Source organism: Dermochelys coriacea, chromosome 3, assembly GCF_009764565.3.
Source record: "Dermochelys coriacea isolate rDerCor1 chromosome 3, rDerCor1.pri.v4, whole genome shotgun sequence".
Lineage (NCBI taxonomy): Eukaryota > Metazoa > Chordata > Testudines > Dermochelyidae > Dermochelys > Dermochelys coriacea.
In genome coordinates this window covers 60,437,872-60,458,730 of record NC_050070.1, presented here as the reverse complement: position 1 = coordinate 60,458,730, position 20,859 = coordinate 60,437,872, and the positions used below count along the sequence as shown (strand labels likewise).

General features: G+C 37.9%; 1 protein-coding gene across 1 annotated transcript in view; it reads left to right on the top strand.

Annotated features, from left to right (window-relative positions):
• Positions 1-20,859, top strand: part of IMPG1 (interphotoreceptor matrix proteoglycan 1) — an 82,603-nt gene that overhangs the window by 33,389 nt on the left and 28,355 nt on the right. Inside the window, exons 8-12 of the mRNA XM_043510546.1 lie at positions 1,857-1,915; positions 5,663-5,683; positions 7,168-7,421; positions 8,214-8,290; positions 8,789-9,317. Of these exons, the coding sequence (XP_043366481.1) occupies positions 1,857-1,915; positions 5,663-5,683; positions 7,168-7,421; positions 8,214-8,290; positions 8,789-9,317 (940 nt within the window). The remainder of the gene's footprint in view (positions 1-1,856; positions 1,916-5,662; positions 5,684-7,167; positions 7,422-8,213; positions 8,291-8,788; positions 9,318-20,859) is intronic.

The window sequence follows — 20,859 nt, the reverse complement described above, 5'->3', positions numbered from 1 at the left end:
GCAGGACAAGTCCAGTGCCTTACATTAGGCTCCATGTTTGCATGGCAATTTGATAATCATTAGGATGAGGCTACACCTACTCCTCCACCCCCCACATCAAGACAATCCAAGATCAAGATTGAGGTGGTTCCCAGATCTCTCTTGCTCTTTCCTCATGTGAGGGGTGAGTTCTAGATAAGAGGTGCCATTCTCTGCACTAGATATGAAATCCTCCACTCCCCCAGTAATGCAGAGAAACACTTCTAGGCAGATGCCATGTAGCCAACTCTGGAACTGGGATGGCACACTGGCCACCTACTACCTTCCTTAACCTGCACTGGATACCTGCAAAAAGTTGTGACAATTAATTAAGTCTCACAAAGAATCCTAAGCCAGATCGCCTGTGTGCTCTGAGGAAGATGAGAAACATACACTGACTGTGTCATTTCTTCAATGAGAGAAAAATCCTTCATATCACCACCATGGCACTGGGAGAACCGAGGGGCAAATAAGAAATCTGGCAGCAGCTGACAAATCACAGCAATTAGCCAAGAGAAATTAGCCAAGAGGGGAAGGCTGGGCAACAAATGAGAACCTAAATACTCAGGTCAAGTCTTTTAAGGTCACCTCCCCCTTCACGTCAATGGAGGGTACCATTTTGAAGGCCACTGGTGTGGTGAAGAAAATCAGCTCAAGATCCATCCACCATGAATAGGAAGAGGACTGCAATTTCAGCAGGATTTATGCAGAATCATACTAAGAAGAGATGGAAAAGACCTATTGGTTACACTAATTCATGTACCTTGTAAATTATGTGCTGATGTATTAGGGCCTTATTCCTTAATGTGTTGTTCTTTGTCTTGGGAGTTCAAGGAACTCAGCATTACAAAGGGCTTCATTAGCAGAATGAGAGCATTCAGCACACTGGCTGATGTCCTCAGTCTTTTCCAGAACCGGGCTGTTAATCAGATAGTTCTTTGAAAATGTGTGTTTAAACCAGGAGTTTATCCAATTTACATAATATATGTACATATAATATATCATTTAATGTATTGTGTAAAGGTTACTATAAATGAGAAAACACAGTTTTGTGAAGGTATTCATGAATTCAATTCACTGTGATTTGTGGTGATCATTATTTGTGACCACCAGGTATTCATGAAGATGCTTATAAACCTCTCCAGCTGGACAAATGCATATCACAGACATGTTTTTATCCATTATTTTCTCTTCATTATTGCCTGTTCTCACATTAAAGAGTTTCAAAAAGAAAAGGAGTACCCGTGGCACCTTAGAGACTAACAAATTTATTAGAGCATAAGCTTTCGTGAGCTACAGTTATCTGTTTAGGGAGCAGAAAGTCTACTGTGTGGCCTCCCAAACACAATGAATAGAAAACAGTCAAAGGGATCAGTTCACAAGCAGTTTGCAAACAATCCACAATCTGCTAAATTCATTGAATACTTTTGAATAATTAATAATTTACAACTAACGGGACAGGTTTGCAAATGATTCATGAACAAAAAGCCGTCAAAATAAATCAAATATTTAGTTCAGTGAATACTATTTGTCTTGCTCTATTATGAACTTGGCTACCACTAATTCACACAATTACTCTCACTGAAAAAACAGCATTTTATATTGCTTTCTGCTTATCAGGTAGTACAGATATTTACAAAACCAAGTCATGTCTAAGTTGAACAACAAAACATATCAATAAAAATACAAATGGCACAATTTCCTAAGCATTTTCTGAAATCCTAAATGTTATATTTCAGGCATTCAAACTGTGCCCATTGATAGCAGTTATTCACTTTTAGGTAAGGTCTCTAACAGCGGAACTTACATGGATTTAATGAGTTTATGCTTTTCTGTAGATGCAAAAGATATTTGAGAAACTTCCAGGATTCAAAGAAATTCATGTGTTAGGATTTAGGTAAGTAAGAAAACAAGACTCATTCTATTTACGGCTAGGATTCCCTCCCCATCATGAAAGGACTATTACAAGCAATTTTGTTGTAGAAAGTATGTGGCTGTAACCATAAATTAGCTCTTTGGGACCCCTTGTAATAAGAATGGAGAATAGCACAGACAAATACTTCCAAATGAGATTGAGACCTTCAGATTATTAAAAAAGAGAAGGAAAAAGAGTTTCAGATTCCCTCTGGAAAACAGAAATGCTATTTCAGGGACCCATTAATATGCACATCACCTGCCATTTGTTTATTTGCCAGCAGCCTTGTGTTAACCTATCTCAAACTACTTAAGAAAGGAAAAGGGTTCTGGGAGTATGTCTGTCTCTTCAGACTATTGTTTTGTGCATTAATCATGTGCCCCTTACAGCTCCCAGAAAAATGTCTCAGCAATGGAAGGTTACATTAGGAAATGTAATTAGGCGGTTACTCGAGAGCGTTCTGTACCAGGCAGGGCAGTTGATGTAAGCTGCTCTATTGTACTGGGTACTTTTATGATATATTCATACAATCTGTGATTTTTTTTGCAGCAGGTTCATTCCACACTATTCGAAGAGTCTCATTTGTTTTTTTAATACAATCTTGAATTTTTAAACTTCCACGTACATTTACTATTACTCCAAGCTGTCTTGTAGCTTATTAATAAAGAATCTGCAGCAGTTTTAAAGTTCATCTGTCTCACAATCATCAACCATCTGTAGCTCATAGCATGAAAATATAAACACACACACTACCCCCGCCATTTACAAACATTAATAAAAATACAAAAAGTGTTCGGGGGGGGGGGATCAAATGCAAAGACCAGAACTTGGTCTCTCAACCTAGGTCTCGAATCCTTCAGTTCATACAGGTCCTTCCTCTATCAGCACCTCCACCAGATTAATTTCCTTCCGGTAACACCTTTTAATGCTTTGAAGGATGTTCCCATCATACCCTACTCTTACAGAGTTACTCACTCCTTCCTAGTTTTCCTCTCTGCAGAATTACTGGAAAAGAAAAGGCAAAAACAGAATGGAAATAAATTGTTAAACTTTTTGATAGACCAAAAAAATGAAAAGAAACTGATTATTGCAGAACAGTCAGGAAAAAAACATTCAGCACCTTATCACAATTCCCTTAGTTTGGCCAGGGAATTATTTTATCTTACAAGGAAGGGCAACCAATACAAAGATGCCTGGGATCCAATAGGCACTCTTCTGACACATTTGCAATCTGTTCTGTTGCTACAGTGAGAATCATGGTCTGCAGCAAGAGGACTTGCAAATCTGTTCAGAATTAGGAAGTTTGTTTGCGTTTTTGGATCATATGTGATTTTTGCTTCCATGCACTAATGATTTTTCTAACTTCATCATGTAAATTGAATGTCATCAAGGTGATTTTATTTTTAATCTTTACAAAAGCGAAGACATTTATGTTCATTTTCAGTGTGCCACTTTGCAGCATTTTATGTGAAGTCAGTTGAATGAAGCAGGAATAAAAACTGAGGGGACACTATCCTAAGTATGCACAAGCTGTTGCTAAAAAGCATGCTGCTGCATCAATTAAACTGGAGAAGAGACTAATTTTAAGCAGATGTGTTATATTATAAGGGAACTTTGTCATAGTGAACGCAGTTACAGAGAATCTCCTCTATTGAAATCTTCTCCTGCGGCCTCACCCTACTTCTAATGAATGCCAAAAGGGCATATCTCCTGTGGGTAGAGACCAAAACTCAAGTTATGGTGAAGAATCCTAGACAGGAAGTTATGTTAATTGAGATGCTGCTTTAGACTTGGCCTTTGCTCTTTTCAATCTTCATGGAAATAGAGTACAGGTTGAAGCTTCTGCCTGCATTGAAGTTGAGATGCTTTAAGAGACTTAACTGCTTCACACCTGTCTGCTGCCTCAGGGACAGTGGTCACCATTAAAAAGTCAGCATTTAATAAAAATTACTGCCATGTAAGACACAACTACATTTTTTCATACCTAGAATAAGAAATCACTGTGGTAAGTGTTAGTCCTTTCATTCTACCAGGTATACTACCTATGCAGTGCCAACATTCCATGCTGGCATTCCCACAAAATTCTGGCATTTCTAGAGGTCTCAAACCTGTTCTTCTGCAACACAGAAGCTGCAGAAAGGACCCCAGCAAAAGGATTAAAGAAGTTATATAAGCTTTACACCGAGTACACTCCAATGAGGCCTGATTCTATCATGCAATTTCCTGACAATTTTAATTTCTATCATGCAGTTTTGGAAAACTGCTCACTATTTATGTACTAATTAATTTTTCTATGCAAACAAAGACACTGTATATTGTACACAAAGCTTGTACATTATTTCTGATGCATAGAGTGTTTTGCCATTTTTGAAAGGTCAAGTCTTGTTTGACTTAGCTAATTTGCCTACAAAGTATGTAGAACCACAGACAGAGGAAGCCAAAGTACTTTAGGGAAGGGGAGGGGTTATGCTCATTCAAGCACTGCTCCCTACAGAGAAAGCTAAACCTTCCCCAAATTGTTCTGCAGAAAGTCACATAGTCTTTCCAAATAGTGAGCACATGTCAATATTGGGTTAAAATATGCTTTCATTTTCAAAAAGTTTATTGTTTACCATTCCCTGCTGAAGAACATTCAGCTGATCCAGCTAAAGGCCCCAGTGCTCCACCCTGCCATTTAAAGACCAAATCTGACGGGCACTAAGCACCAACATCTTACACTGAGGCCTGGTCTACACTAATGAGGTAAATCGATCTAAGTTATGCTAGTTAAGTTACTTAAGATACATAACTTAAGTCATGTAGCTTAGATCAATTTACAGCGGTGTCTACACCAGACCCACTAAATTGAGGTGTGCTGCATTGATCACAGCAGCACTGATTTAACCCATAGTGAAAACAAGCCCTTAGTCATATCTCTAAGGAATGGCTCCAAGCAACCCGAGATGAGTACCAGTCCTGGTATCTTATTCTCAGGTCAGTAGGGGCTGATAGAGTTGAGAAGCCAGCATATTCACGAGTCTGGAAGAGGTAGGGAGTACGTTGGACCACTTAGTAATGATGCCACATAGTGAGAATTAGAGATCAGCTCTGATTTGTTCCACTAGGGTTTCCCTCCTCATTCATCCTTGACTGACAAGAAAACTGTTTTGTGGGGTCTGCAGCAGGGGTTGCCGCTCTGTTGGGTACAGGGCTCTGTGTGTGTGGTAGCTTAAGGGCTTCATTACGGCTGGACTAGAGGATTCATCAGGGAAACAACAACAACAGAGCGTTATGTCTGTCATTAAATTCTAGAAGCATAAGACATGACTTTCATAACAGTACATGGTAGGTAATTAATAGGTCAGGTTATTTCTGAGGCTTAGATTTGGATACCAGCCAGTCACAGTCTCGGTCCCAGCTACTCTGTTGTATTGAACTCCTCTGAGGAGGTGCAGATTAGGACTGACAGCACCACAAATTGTGTCATTTGTAATGGGACTGGGAGTGCAAAACTTTGAGCAATAGAATACAGTAAAATTCCTGCTCTCACACACAGACAGAGCAGAAAGATGGAGGGAAAATGTGTAATGATGGACAGCAGGCTGACATTTTTCACATTGAAATAAAGATGACAAAGGATAGTCCTGAGATACATGTGATATATGACTGCCTGGCTTAACAGTTTACATGGATCTTTTCTTTCCCTTTTGCAATCCATTATCATGTCCTATCCTGTGTGATGAAATGAAGCCGGAATATGGAAAAAGATGGGTAATTCAACAGCATTTTTTTAAAAAAATAAATGTAGTAAATAATTTGATAAAACACTATTTATTAATGTGGCAAAGTGAATGAATTTGTCTTTTGTTCAGATACAGAATCTGTGGTAAACAAGAAGCATGGCTTCCACCTTCATTTGAAAGGCTCATTTAATCAAAGTGTAACAGCCTAACTGTGAAGAGGGACAAAAATTCTTTATCCTAAATCACTCTACTAGATAAGCAGCATAACATTGATTTGAACAGCTAAGATACCTCTATACAACATAAGGTTTAAGTAAAAAAGGGGGAAAATGTCATATTTTAAATTGTGTTTAAAAAAGTATTTTTGGCATGACAGCTGCTTGCTAGTTCTGTTTCCACATACACATTCCCTTCAGTAAGTACGTAGGATCTAATTTGCTACTTCAGTTCCCAGTTGAGACAGAAGTTGCGCAAAAAGGCCAGCTTTGTCTCTGAGAATGATTTGATAAGAGGCAAACTGGCTCTCATACTTGACTGGTAATATAACTAGAATATTTTCTTACAGCCTAAAATGCTGCTGGAGAATAAGATTTATTATTTAATCTGATTTACAACAAAAATGGCCTACTTCTTTCCTGGATTTTTGCCATGTATTATAAATGTAAATTCATAGCACATCCCAGATAAGAGACCTTCAGTTATTGATCATTGTGGAAAGCTGTTCCACAATTTCTGTTTTTAGAATTAATGTTTGTTACTTTTGTAAAAAACCTGTGTATTTACTGCTTATGAAAAGTGACAGATAAATAGTCATATTTTCTGTGTACCTATTGAACAGCAACATCCACAGCAGCAATACTGCAAGTTTCTCCAAGATGGCCCAATTTACATAACTCACCCATGACCTGGAAGAACTAACTTGAATTGTGAAAAGCTACTTTTGCTTTCCATGCATATTAAGTCCTTAGCTGCTCTTCTAAGACAGCTAGCAATATTATCTATTGGAATGGGAGTTTGGGAACCTCGCCACTATAAACTGAAATGAGTTAATCAACTCATTTCACATAGGCTATTGCAGTCAACAGATGGTTATGACTTTTAGTCACTGCCAGCATGGGTTTATGACTGTATTTGAGTTAATGACCTAGAAATGAAAGACTTAATGTTCTATTACCAATCCCACAAGCCAAGCAGCTCACCAGTTAAGATTTAATTGGATTATATTTGCCAATTCTTACATTTTCTTTGAACAATGGATTATTATTTTTTTGGTTAATGAATCCAGTGTTTCTGTGCATGGAATTTTTACATTTTTAAATTTAAATTTTTTAAATTTTTAAAATCTCAGTGGTGGAAAAAGTAATTTGGAGGTAACAACTCAGATAATTAGGTTAGAAGTATAATTAGATTACTTTTATAGAACAATTGGGGACTATAGGAATCCTTTTAAAAATGTCTGCTTGACATGTAACTCATTTTGTTGTAGCTGATCATTGCATTTTTACACTGCAGGTCAAGCAGCACTGTAGCACGGTATGTTGTCAATTTTGAGAGAGACAGCTCAGAAGTAAAGGGCACTGGGGATGATATCTCAACTATTGGCTCCAATAAAGTTGAAAATGAAAAAAGCCCTCTTAGTACAAAGGAAGAAGAGGAGATACCAGGAATTAAATTCACAGTTACAGACCTTCAGCAGCTGGTTGCCATGGCACTACAGGAAGACCAGTCCTTGATAATGGACCTTGGAACACTTCAGTTTACCGATGGTCAGTACATAAAGGCTGATAAGGGCATACATCTGAATCTCTGTCTTGTTAATTTATGAGGTTTAAATAAGATTTTTTTCTTCCCTTCCAGCTTATTTCCATTCGGTATAATTAACCTACTAGGATGTGAACTGCAAAGCTTCTAAAGGGTTCATGGGTCTAAATGAAGTGCCAAAACTAAATTCCTATACTGATTTTAAAATAGTCTAAACTATCGATAAAAAGTGTCATGGAAAATTTCTTGAAAATGGAAAATTTTAATGTCAACAAATTTTTTTTAAAAAAAATATTTTTTAAAAATATGGCCTTCTTCGACAACCAAAAACATCCCCCTTTTTGTGTATTTCAACCAGTAGCTCCACTTAGAACTGTGGGGTACAAACCCAAGAAAGCACTAGATTTAGAATTACAATGGTGTGGACATAGGGCAACACTGCAATTATTCATTACACAAGTCAGCATGGTTCATGTGGATACATTGAATAGTTTGTGCTTAAGCTGGTTTTAACCAAAAGGAGTTTTCTACAGCTGTATCTCATTTCCACTAACTATGTAATGCATAATACTGAGCGCTGCAAATAAATTGCTGCTTTACTTCCTATTGTAATTTAAAAATAAAATTTACCACTCATTCTCATTAACTCTGATTTTTAAAAGTATTTCAGATGAATCATTTTTGTTTCCATCAGTTTTTATCTCTATTATAGAGGTTATGCACTTTGATCAGCATTCATTATCTTCAATATGCAGTTTTATTGAAAAACATACTTTGCCTTTTGTTTTGCTTTGCAGAAGCTATTAAACCATCTAGTGACTCAGGCAATGATATCAAATCAGTGGTCACTTTTTCTCCAGCAGGCACTGAGTCGGTAAGCTAATTCTGCTTTTCTCTCTCTCAAAGGGAAACAAACTGAGATAATCTAAAATTTGCCCCACCCCCAAACTGATTCTAAAAATAAGTAAAATCCTTATAATAAATGCAGCCAGTGTGAGTAGTATGTGTTATTTTGCAAAAGCAAAAAGTAATTGATTGAAGTATTTACATGTGAAAGACATTGCCTGGTTTCCTCTGACTTTATAAGAATTACCAGTTATTTTGGCAAACCATCGTCTAAACTGTACATCTCAGTGAGTGAGATAGAACAAAATGCATGGTGTAATAAAATGCGACCTTTGCTCAACTGATTTTAAAGCAATGGATTGTTATAAATTTTGTTTAGGATCACATTCACATATGACAACCATTGGTCCATATTTCATAACTATACAATTGAGCCAATGGTTACAAGACATTGTGGCTACATTGTATCAGACTCTCTAGTAATGAAAGCTACACCCTGTAAATGTTCTCTGAATTTGATTTTCAGGATGATGGTTTGAGTGCTGAACTCCCACTAGGTTACCCTAGTCTAGCAACGGTGGAGCAGACAGGAGACGATTTGATTAGTGAATATACCACTGGAAGCACTATGCTAAGTGGAGATATCAGTGCCCCTGAAAATTTTATTTCATCTAAACCTGCATTTCCTGCCAAACCCTCAAGTGAATGGGCTAAAGAACAAGAACAAGAATCTTTAAAGGAAACTGAAGACATGAACATTATTATTGACCAGCAAAGCTCTGCAGTGCCTTTCAGTACTCTGGATAGCACTGATGGCCCTTTAAAATCAGAGGATTCTGATTTACCTCCTCCAGCAGATGAGTCAGCCAGCAATGATTTAAGCACAAGGGAATCTGAAGTCCCAACTGAGCAGGTTGTCACACTGGCTTATACTACACCACCTAACTTTCTGCAACCCAGTGATCAGAAGAGTGAAGCTGAAAGGAAGAAAGAGCAGACCGTTAGCACAGATCTGGTTCTTAAGGGAGACAGCCAGGAAAGTCTATCTGGACAAGGTAGGTTATAAAACATCTATACACGAGGAGAAATAAGAGACACCCAGCTATTGTGCCACATATATACAATTTAGTAAGTAGACTAAATATTTCCTTAAATTTACATTTTGCGTTGCAGCTGAATGAATATTCTTCCATCATCAAGTGTGAAAATATGAGTTAGAATTTTTTGACATCGACTCTGAGCAAACATGTCTTTTAGCTTGACTTTTAGGGTTAGTAAAGCAAGTAAAAACCACAAGTACTTAAGGGTGAGGTGGGATTCATATAGGGGATTAGGGTAGGATTTCACAAACCCAAGGAAATCAAAGAAATGCCAGATAAAATCCCAGACCAACCATAAATAAGAACAATTCCAGTATTCAAAAATGGAGATTAAATTACTCACATAAACTACAGGCACCTCAAGATGAAGTCTGCAATAAGTACAACAACAGAGTTTATCCCAAAATAGGAACACTACAGGCACCTAGCACAATGGGGTCCTGGGCCCAGACCAGGGCCCCTGGGCACTACAGCAATACAAATAAATAATAATAATTTGAAAGAGTATGGATTTTCTAATAATCTGATTGAGGGTTCCAAGGTTTTAAAAAACAACTCCTTTTCTTTAGTCATCTATTCCATTCTCTCTGTTTGGTAATTTGATTTACAGAACCCTGATGCATGAGAATATGCAGATGTCCACAGGATCTTCTGTCAGCTCTTTAAGGGACATTCACTATGAATAAGCAATACAAATTTGCAGAGAAAAAAATACATATGGTGTGAAATTCTGGCTCCATATCAATACCAAAACTCCCATTAACTTTAACCACACCAGTATTTCATCTGTGGAGTGTGAAATAATGCATGAACAAAATTCCGAGGAGCAAAGTAACATTAGTATTCTAGCGCACCATATACAGTGCAACCCCTATTTTACATACTAATTGGGGATTGAAGAATTCATAAAATCAAAAAGTTCATAAAACTGAACTCACAGTTACAGAGGGAGGGTGCATAAGTCACTGCGTTGCTTTCTTCTAGTCCTTCAAATCACTGCAAACCAATTTCCAGTGCACTGAAGGCATGGGAATATGAAGAGATGTCAAGGTGTTCTTCATTGATCTCACTTTCGTTAGGTGATTTTTTTTTCCTGTTGTGAAAAATTGTTAGTATAATTGGTCATTTGTAAGATCGGCACTTGTAAAATCAAGGTTCTGCTGCATGCATTTCTAAAACAGATGACTACAAATAAGAGATAAGGGTGGCACTATAATTTCTTCCCTGTCCCTTCCCCTCTTTATCTCCAAATAAAACCAAAGAGCCTACTCAGTCTTCCAGTGAGCAATGAGCCCCCTGCCCTCACTGCTAGCCAACCAGTCAGTGTCTGAGCACAGAATATAGCTTTCTTGGCTTTTCTTAGCCAACCATCCCGTATCACTTCCAGGATGACCCTGGGGCCAGCACTACCAGCAGAAGGAGGCAGGGCAAGGAGCAAGCCAGAGGTCAGTGAAATAGAGCAATACTTTCTCCATTCAGGAGAGCTATCCTGGCCCCTCCATAGTACCATTTATAAGCCTCAAAAAAAAAAAGCCTTGGAAAGCAGGGAGCCCTGAAAGGTTAAAATCTCTCCGAGTTAGACAGTTCCTGAGGGTGAAACCTTCTAGTAGCCACCATTGAGGATGGAGGGGTAATTTTAAGTGAATGAAGATATGTGCAGCTATGGCAAATTAAAGAGCTGCTCGAGAGACCCTGGAGCTGCATTCAGTGCCTTCCCCCAGCACTTGCAAAGTCTGTAAGCACGACAGAAAAGGCATGTTTAACCTGACTCCATCATATACAGTTCAAGAATAGGCAGTCTGATGTCTCAACAATCTTCTAAGATTCCTTCTACGTATTTTGTTACATTCTGGTTGGTAAGTAATGTTAGGATTTGCACCACATATATGGTATGATGTTTGTGAGAGGAAGGTTTCTAGGACAAATGGATCTACCATGTATGTGTAAATGTGGTTGTGGACAATGTTTCTATATTTGTACCTCTGGTAAGTATGATCAATTTAAATTTACACCTAAGCTTCAGTGTATTCAGTGCTCTACAGCAGTGGTTCTCAACCAGGAGTTCGAGGCCCCCTGGCTGGCCACGAGCAGGTTTCAGGGGGTCCGCCAAGCAGGGCCAGTGTTAGACTTGCTGGGACCCAGGGCAGAAAGCCAAAGCCCCACCACATGGGGTTGAAGACCGGGGCCCTTAGCCCTGCCACGCGAGGCTGAAGCCAAACTTAGCTTTGAGGGGGTCCCTAGGCAACTGCCCTGCTTGCTACCCCCTAATGCCAGCTTTGGCTTTTATATGCAGAAAACCAGTTGTTGTGGCACAAGTGGGCTGTGGAGTTTTTATAGCATGTTGGGGGGGTGAGGGGGCTCAGAAAGAAAAAAGCTGAGAATCCCTGCTCTACAGAATAAGCTACAGATACATTCCCTGTCCTGAGGAACTAAAAGACAGACAAGTATGATAAGATGCGATTGTTAGGATTTTAGAGCAGGGACCTTGTCTTGTTACCTAAACCACCTAGCACATTTGATTACTGTAAAACAAAAATAAGAAGTCACATCAGGGAACCTAGAAGAATGGTTAATATGTTATTTTTACTTTTAAAAAAATAAGTTTCATGTCTATGGGCTTCTCAGAAGAAAAGAATCCATGGTAGAGATTTGTGTGAGGAGATATCCGTGTGTAGTATGCGATGTCTACATTTCCCTCATCCTAATCACCTAATCCAAAATGGCCTTCCCTGCCATTTCCTTTCTGGACACAATAAAGAACCACATAGAAAATGAGACCAGCATTATGAGAGGAGTAGGACCAGAGTGAATGCCATTCAAGATTGGACTAACAGATCAAGTACTCCAGTACATTGTCTCTGACTGCAACCAGAACCAGATGTTGCAAAGGAAAGTATCGTACTGGATAGTTGTAGTATGAAATAACATGTTCAGTCCCTCCAACTGCAGGTGGTTAATTGTTGCCTTATGTTCTGAGTATTTATATATTTGTAGATAATGTAGCTGCAAATGAAAATAAAACTGTTGGCTGAAATGGTAATTTCTTGCCACAGTCAAAAATTGTATTAGGCTTTTAATTTCATCGGTAGCCATGGTACATGCTGTGAACTGCTGCAAGACTCTCTCACATATTGTACACTTTATTCTCATTCTGCAGTCTTCTTTCTCATACATGGAGTTCTGAAACAAAAGAAAACCACACACTTTTTGATCAGCACAGTGCTCTGAAAATTCTAAGGAATAAGAAACACTTCTCTTCCTGAACGATCTGTGCATTGTACTTGAAAATAATGTTTTTTATGACAATTGTCATTAATAACTCTACTTTCAAATACATTGCACATCTTATTAATGCAGAGTAGCACATCTCATCTTTCAGATGCAGGGCTGATCAAAAACAGTAGTTTCCCTTTAATAAACAAGCACAGACATGAAATTATACCTTTCATAGATTAAAATGCTCCATTTATCTTATTGTCATTCACTCTCTGGTTGCAGACTTGGTATCACCAATCCACATGATTGCTGAATATTGCATTTTTCTAAATAAATGAAAAATACTGTAGCCACACAGCTCCCTATTGGTTACCTCAGCAAAGTGGCTTTATTTATTTGTTTCACTTCAGTCATTTCCAGGTCACAGACCATGAAGAATGTGTTAATTATGCTGAATCACAGTTAGCACCTAACTGATTTTCACCAGGGGACATGTTTCTTGCCCCAGGATCCAATTTGTTTGGCTGAACCCCCCTCCCGTGATTCCAGTGTAGGACTATAGATCAAATGGCTCTCTCAATATAGGCTCTTCTACCTGAGCACTCTGATATTTGGTGTTCTGTCTGAGACGAGGCATACTTGCCTGATACTCATGCAACCTAACAACCAAAATTAGACCAAAGTATTACAGCCCACAGGAGACTAAACTACTGTGTGCCACACACAGAGAATAGGATGGACCAGTGCCTGAGACCCTTGCAATGGCAGAGAATTTTATTAACTGAAATATACTCAGGTAATCCTGGCAAGTGACTGGCACCCACATGCTGCAGAGGAAGGCAAAAAACCCTGAACATAGCATTGATTGTTAACTGAGGACAGATGTGGTTTTTGCCATCTCTACAGTAATATTCTCTGTGGGTCTAATCCTGCGAGGTACAGTGTTCAGTGGTACCTGGAGGTGCTCAGCAGCCTGTGGAAGTGAGCTCTTTATCCATAGTATGCTAATGAAAGATATTTATTGGGCACCTGTGTTAAATCCTAACAGTTCTCAAAAATCAAATAACCCTATTAAGCTGGCAAAGTCATTTCCCCCAAACACAAGATCCATTACTTTAGCACCTGCTTGTATCCAGGTGTATACAGGGGCACATAATCATGCCCATTGCAAGACTGTACAAAAAGACTCCTTAATCAGTTGTGTAACTGAGTAATATTAGAGAAATTTATGGAATGGTGATGGCTAAGAAAGTAGATACACTATGGGTACGCCTACACTATAGCGGCTACAGCAGCGATGGGTTTTTTCCATCAATGTAGTTAATCCACCTCTCTGAGAGGCAGTATCTAGGGCAACAGAATAATTCTTCCATCAACATAGCTGCATCTACAGTGGGGGTCAGCCTTGTGCAACTTGGTTAGGTTGGTCTAATTTTTCAGACTAGACTAGGCCTATGTTAATGGCAATACATGGTTGTATATATTATCACTTATTTATTATAATACCCCAAAGCATGCTGGATGCTTCAGAGAACACAGATTTTGGAAGATTTCCACTGAGGTTGTTGGAAGATTGAATAGTGGACACATTTAAAAAGCTTTCTCCTTTTTGATAGCTGCTACTAGTTATAGCAATATTCCCAGTGTTCTCTGGATTTTTCTCTTCTGTGAATTACACAGTTCTTATAGGAGTGTACTTACATTTCAAAGATTAAAATGTTTATTTAATTTTATCCCATGGATATTATTCAAGAGTATGTTGTTAATGATAGAAAGTCTGAGAGACATATAAAATTGCTGAGTTGGATGTATATAAGGTGCTGGTTTTCTACCCTGCAAGTGGCTACATTTTCATAATGGAAATACTTAGTAAAGTTTGATAAGCACTGTAGGATTTTTTGGAGGTAAGGTTGCTGTGTCATCTGTTAACTAGTTGTGCTATTAAAACTTTCTTTCTCTTTGAATTTCTGTATTCCTCCCTTTAAATCCATTGACACTACAGCATTTTCTCATAACTGGCTCTCCTGAAATGTAACACTCTGATTTTCCCCCTTTTTGGTTCAGCTTTTATTATAGTTATGAATCTGACTTATTCACTATTACTTAGACACACCACAACTTCTCCACTTCCATCCAGTCACGTCCAGTCTCTTACTCATACAATCCTGGTTCGGCAAGGGACTCGGGCACCAGAGTAATCTTATTTTGATCTAAAAGTTAGGTATGCTTAAGTATCTTGTTGGATCCAACTCAAAAACACTCTTCTGTTATAGATTCTTTCTTTACACAGTGTGGAAAGCAGCTTGCTACACAGCAGCCATACTAATTCACTGACTTAGTTATACTTGCCACTTTTTTTTCCCTTTTTCACAAACCAGGCTTATTGTTATCTATTTCTTGTTTCATTCTGACAAAGTTGCCCATCACATTTTCTTTGTAAAAGTATGAAATCCGTGGGTTAGATTCTCATCCCTACTCAGACCCTCTTTCACTGGACAAAAGGGCTGAAGGAGTATAAAGGGTCTCTAAAAGCCCTAGTTCTGGTGGGAGGAAATTCCCCCATGGTGGCTCTAAGGGAGACCACAGGCTATCATCCAAGGATTTCCTCTCGTGCCTTAGTGTTTGGGAACATGCCAATGGTGGGGTGAGGGTGGGAGAGTTGTGCTTCAGCCCCTAAAGCATCCCAGAATTAGGAAGGTACAAAGGTGGCTTCCCGGCAACTTAGCATCCTCACTCCCACCTGGCTGCAAGTACTATGCCACTCTTCTTAGAGATGCAGCACAAACACTCATCCTGTGTAATTGCTGTGTAATGGAATTAAGGATGAGACCCAGACACACCATTCAAAACCAGATGTTCAATCCCAATTACCCCCGTGCCCAAGTTCAGAGCTCAGGTTTTGGTTTAGACTGATCTCTAGTTATACCTCATTTCTCTTTATTATTGTTCCTCCAGAATCTACATTACTGCCATTTTTTCCCTTTATAAACAGTGCAAAGTCAATTCTGCCCCTTTCCATTTTCTTGAATGTCTATTAAATAGTCTCCGACCCTCAGTATCTTGTGTCTATGTATTTTGACTTCCCTCTGGGGCTAAATTCATCATATCCAAACCTCCTCTGTATGCTTAAAGTACTCATTTCCCTATTCCTTTTGCAATCTTCCTCCATTTCTACACAATACACTTTAATAATTGTACAGGAAGGAAATCACAGATAATCCACTATATGGTTTATTGTTGAAATATACAAGAAAATATAAAGGCTACAGCAAAGGAAGGAGGGCAAATTTCTAATGTGAAAGAGAAAAGCATTTGAAAATCTTAGAAACTGACCAAAAAAATGAAAAATAAGGTTACTTCCAAAGTAGTAAGAATTTATTTAAAATGATTAGAGCATGTTTTAATTAACATCTGAAGAATTAATTAAATTAAATTAAATTAAATTAAAGTAATTGAATTAAGCATCTGAAGAAGTGTGGGGTTTTACACACGAAAGCTTATGCCCAAATGAATCTGTTCGTCTTTAAGGTGCTACTGGACTCCTTGTTGTTTTAATTAAAGTTATTAATGCATTGTATTGGTATTGTATTAATAAAATCCCTGGCATTATATAAGAAATAGTATTTCTGAGGGATTCATTCACAGAGATACACTCTGGAAATGCACTAAAAGTAACTAGTTTGGACCCTGTGGTACATAACGATCAGCACATGGACTGCTGTAGATGACCTAAACCTTTGCCATTATATTGCATTTGTACATTTCATAGAGTCACAGGCTTGATTGCTCCCCCGATACCTGTGAGAGATGAAGATTCTGTGAGGATCCTCTCTCAGTTTTCCTAGGCTCATTCTTTGACCATGCTGAGGAGTGGGTGGTAGTTATGACCCTAAGCCCCATGGTTCTGTGCCTCCAAGCCTGCTCTGGTGCCCTCCCAACCTCTGCACTCAGGAAAGGCAGCATGGCTCCTTCACACACTACATTCCTGCTGCAGTTAATACAGTCTTCTGCTCATCCTTTTGAGCTAATATTTGACGAGTGATCAAATGCTGGATCTCCGGAAGAGCTGAATATCATATAGACATTCCTGTATTTCTGGTATTCTTTCCACCTCATGTTCATTCCCAGCGGCCCAAAGGTCCATTATTGTAAAATGTCACCTTTAACATGACATTCCACTAGGCCGGATCTTAAACTCAAACTGCAAAGAAAACCCCATTTTTTATTTCTTACAAGAACTGCTCCAGATGTTTCACAGTGATTGGAATTCAGTCCATATTATGTACTTGACACCGAGGGCATTTTTTCCTTTCCCCAAATCACCAGTTTTAAAGGGTAAGAATTCTTCTATTTTCATTACTCTCTCTTTTGGTTTTCATGAATTCTCTTTGATCAGAAACTGACAAGCTTCTCTTAATGTTTTTTCCGTCTAATTCTCTGTACACCCTTTTGCTGTTTCTCATTATCACTGGCTGCTTCAGAAGTGCTAAGAATACTTGTTATGGGAGCGCTACTTCACCCAGTACTCTAAGGAGTGAAAAGGTAAGTCTAGTTATGTAACTTTTTCAAGCATTATCTATGTCTTTGATTAGTCTGACAATTATCTTTAAACTGATAGTGAGAGTGGATGTAAAGTGACCAGCAGGCCTGTAATATGACCACAGAAATTCCACCGAAAAGGCTAAAGACAGGATTCTCTGTACTTCTTGACCAGAAATGTTTAAAAGGGGACTGGGTGGAAAATACATACTAAGCTGATTGTTTTGGCAGAAGTCAAAAAGGAGGACTCAGAATCAGAAAGCACTGTAGATATTACAGTATGTGAATAGCATATGGACAAATGTAATTTAGTCTGGTTCTCAGCTATGACTATGATGGGAACACTAGAAGAACCCAAAAAGAAAAAGAAAAGATAGAATAAAATAATCAATATCACATCTTCAAATCATGATTAAAGTGTTAAACTAAAAATCAACACTAAGAAAATCAGTTGCATTTGGGCATTCTTCACAAGAACTATGAGGGGGAGAGAGACCACTGCACAGACATTTCATGATTTCAGATTTAAATTACCCAGTCTCTCCCATTAAGGGTTACGTCAATGTAAGATTAAGCTTTACTGCTTTCAGATATGATTCATCACCTTTTTTGTGCATGTGTGTCAAAAATATGCAATACATATATGTTATCAAAGCAGGTAACATAATATACTTTAGATGTAACTGATAATTCTATGGACCTGTTGATTTTACTCTATGCAGCATAAAAAACTGTTCAAACACGTTAAGAAAAGTTACCTGCCCAGATAAAATTCTGCTAGTCTGCATGCTTGAGCCCAAAATGTGCCAAATGGAATCTGAAAGTGCAAAAACCTGTTTAATAATTTAAAAACTTGTGACACACCCAAAAATGTATTTATAAATTAGCTATTAACAAGCTGTCCTTAGAGACATAATAAGAAATTTAAAAACACAAGAGAAATTTTTAAAAAGTTACATGATAATCTAGAGAGGCTGTTTCTATAGATAATTTACTCCAATATCATTCAGAATGTCTTTATAGAATAGACTAACAAATCTGTGAGCTAAACATTACATATTTTAAAAATTGCTTCAAAAAAGCCATTTTCACAATAGCCCAGACTGCAAAGAGAATCATTCCAATCCACTGTGTTAGTTTCCTACATTTCTGCAAGATTTCTCTTAATGAAAGAGATAGGAAACAAAAGTAGTAACATTAAAATAATACCTTGAAAGAAATGGTTAAGATTATTTTAAGTCTGCAAATTAAGAGTCGAGGATGAAATTGTGTCCCTCACCAGCCTGTATGTGTCTGGTTATTGAAGCTCACACAGTATATAGTAACGAACTACTCAAAGACCCCTGCAATCTTTACAGTTACTTACTGGTTAAAGGGACACTTAAGGGACCTTGAAGATTACTCTTCCGTCTTTCAGTAAAAATATCCTGTCCTACGTGCTATCTTTGTTAGAAATTCTGGCTTCCAGGAATGTGTATGGAACTAAAATTTTGATTTTAAAAATCACTGCACTTAACTTTTTAGGGGGTTCAATGTCCTTTCAGTATTAGGGGTTAGATTTATAAAATTAAGCCAGACATTTTTAAGAGTGGCTTGACATAGCTGTATCCTTTAAAGATGGTATTGACACTGTTGTTTTAAATATTATGGCATCAGTCAATGTAAACAGACACACAGGGCCAAATTGTCAATAGTGTTTATACTAAATTGGGTGGGCTCATTTGAGCTTATGAAAAATCAGAAATACATGTGTAACTCTTGATGCGTACACATATAGACATTTGTTCTTGCACATCTAAGTCTGTTCATGCACATTAAAAAAATTGGCCCTGACTATTGTTTGAACATACTGTAGGTTATTCTATTAAATTCTCAGTGTGACACTGTTCAATTTCCAGTAGTTCATGGAAAAGTAAATTCATGAAAGGATTAAGCACTATTACAAGTAATGATGCCCATGGTCTACAAGAAAGAGACAATTCCCTTTCTAATGCTTTGGTCTATTATTCTGTAAGGCTTTTCTCCAAGCAGGTAGACATCTAATGTGTTAGCGCCAAAAAGGAATGACATCATTGTGTGTGTCAGTATGGCATTTGATTAATAGAGAAGCTTTCTGGAGAAATCGTTATAAAAATTAGTTTCTTGCTCATTTAGTTGCATTAATAGACTTAACTTTCATTTCAATTTTCCCCCTTCATTCAAAGGATTTTTTGTCTGATTAAAGCTATGCTATTCCTTTGCAGATGGGAACATTGGTGCCATTGACCAGTAACTGAGTTGGTGACAGAAAAGAATATATTTTCTTCATTACCACATACTCTGTAAGTAATTGGAAGCTGCCATGCAAATTTCACCAACAGGAGTTTCAAACAGAGGATGCTTCTGATGGCTGGCATGGCTATAACTGGAAACTAACTGGGTAATTAAGTAAAAGGGGAATATTATTACGCAGTTGGCTATTCATTTTCTAGCTGTAACCAAGTCAAGCTACCTCATATTTGTGAGCAAACTAGAGGAATTCAGTTCCTCAGTTTTGCCCTCCCAATGAAAAGATTTTTAGGAACTGAAAATGTTTCCACCAGAAATTTCATCTTGGAATCCAGTACTTTATACTAGCTCTTTACATAGCTTGGGGGAGCAAAGAATGCAGCTGTACAGGACTTGGTTTGTGACTAGTGTCCTTGATTAATCGCAGTTAACTCATGCAATTAACTCAAAAAATTAATCACGGTTAATTGCAGCTTTAATTGCACTGTTAAACAATAGAATACTAATTGACATTTATTAAATATTTTTGGACGTTTCTCTACATTTTCAAATATATTAATTTCAATTACAACACAGAATACAGTGTACAGTGTTCACTTCCTATTATTTTTATTACAAATATTTACACTATAAAAATGATAAAATAGTATTTTTCAATTCACCTCATACAAGTACTGTAGTGCAATCTCTTTATCATGAAAGTACAACTTACAAATTTAGTTTTGTTACATAACTGCGCTCAAAAACAAAATGACGTAAAACTTCAGAGCCTACAAGTCTTCTCAGTTCCAGTTCTTGTTCAGCCAATCATTAAGACAAACAAGTTTGTTTACAGGATATAATACTGCCTGCTTCTTATTTACAATGTCACCTGAAAGTGAGAACAGGTGTTCACATGGCACTTTTGTAGCCGGCATTGCAAGATATTTATGTGTCAGATATGAATATGCACCTTCATGCTTTGGCCACCGTTCCAGAGGACATGCTTCCATCCTGATGATGCTTGTTAAAAAAAAATGTATTAATTAAATTTCTGATTGAACTCCCTGGGGGAGAATTGTATGTTTCCTGCTCTTTTTTACCCACATTCTGACATATATTTCATGTTATGGTAGTCTTACATGATGACCCAGAACATGTTTGTTTTAAGAACACTTTCACTGCAGATTTGACAAACACACAGAGAGAACCAAACTGAGATTTCTAAAGATAGCTACAGTACTCAACCCAAGGTCGAAGTGCCTTCAAATCTGAAGTGCTTTCCAAAATCTGAGAGGGATGAGGTTTGAGCATGCTTTCAGAAGTCTTAAAAGAACAATACTCCGATGCGTAAACTACAGAATCCAAACCACCAAAAAAAGAAAATCAACCTTCTGCTAGTGGTAGCTAACACAATGATGAAAATGAACATGCATCGGTCCACCCTGTTTTGGATAGTTATCAAGCAGAACCCGTCATCAGCATGGATGCATGT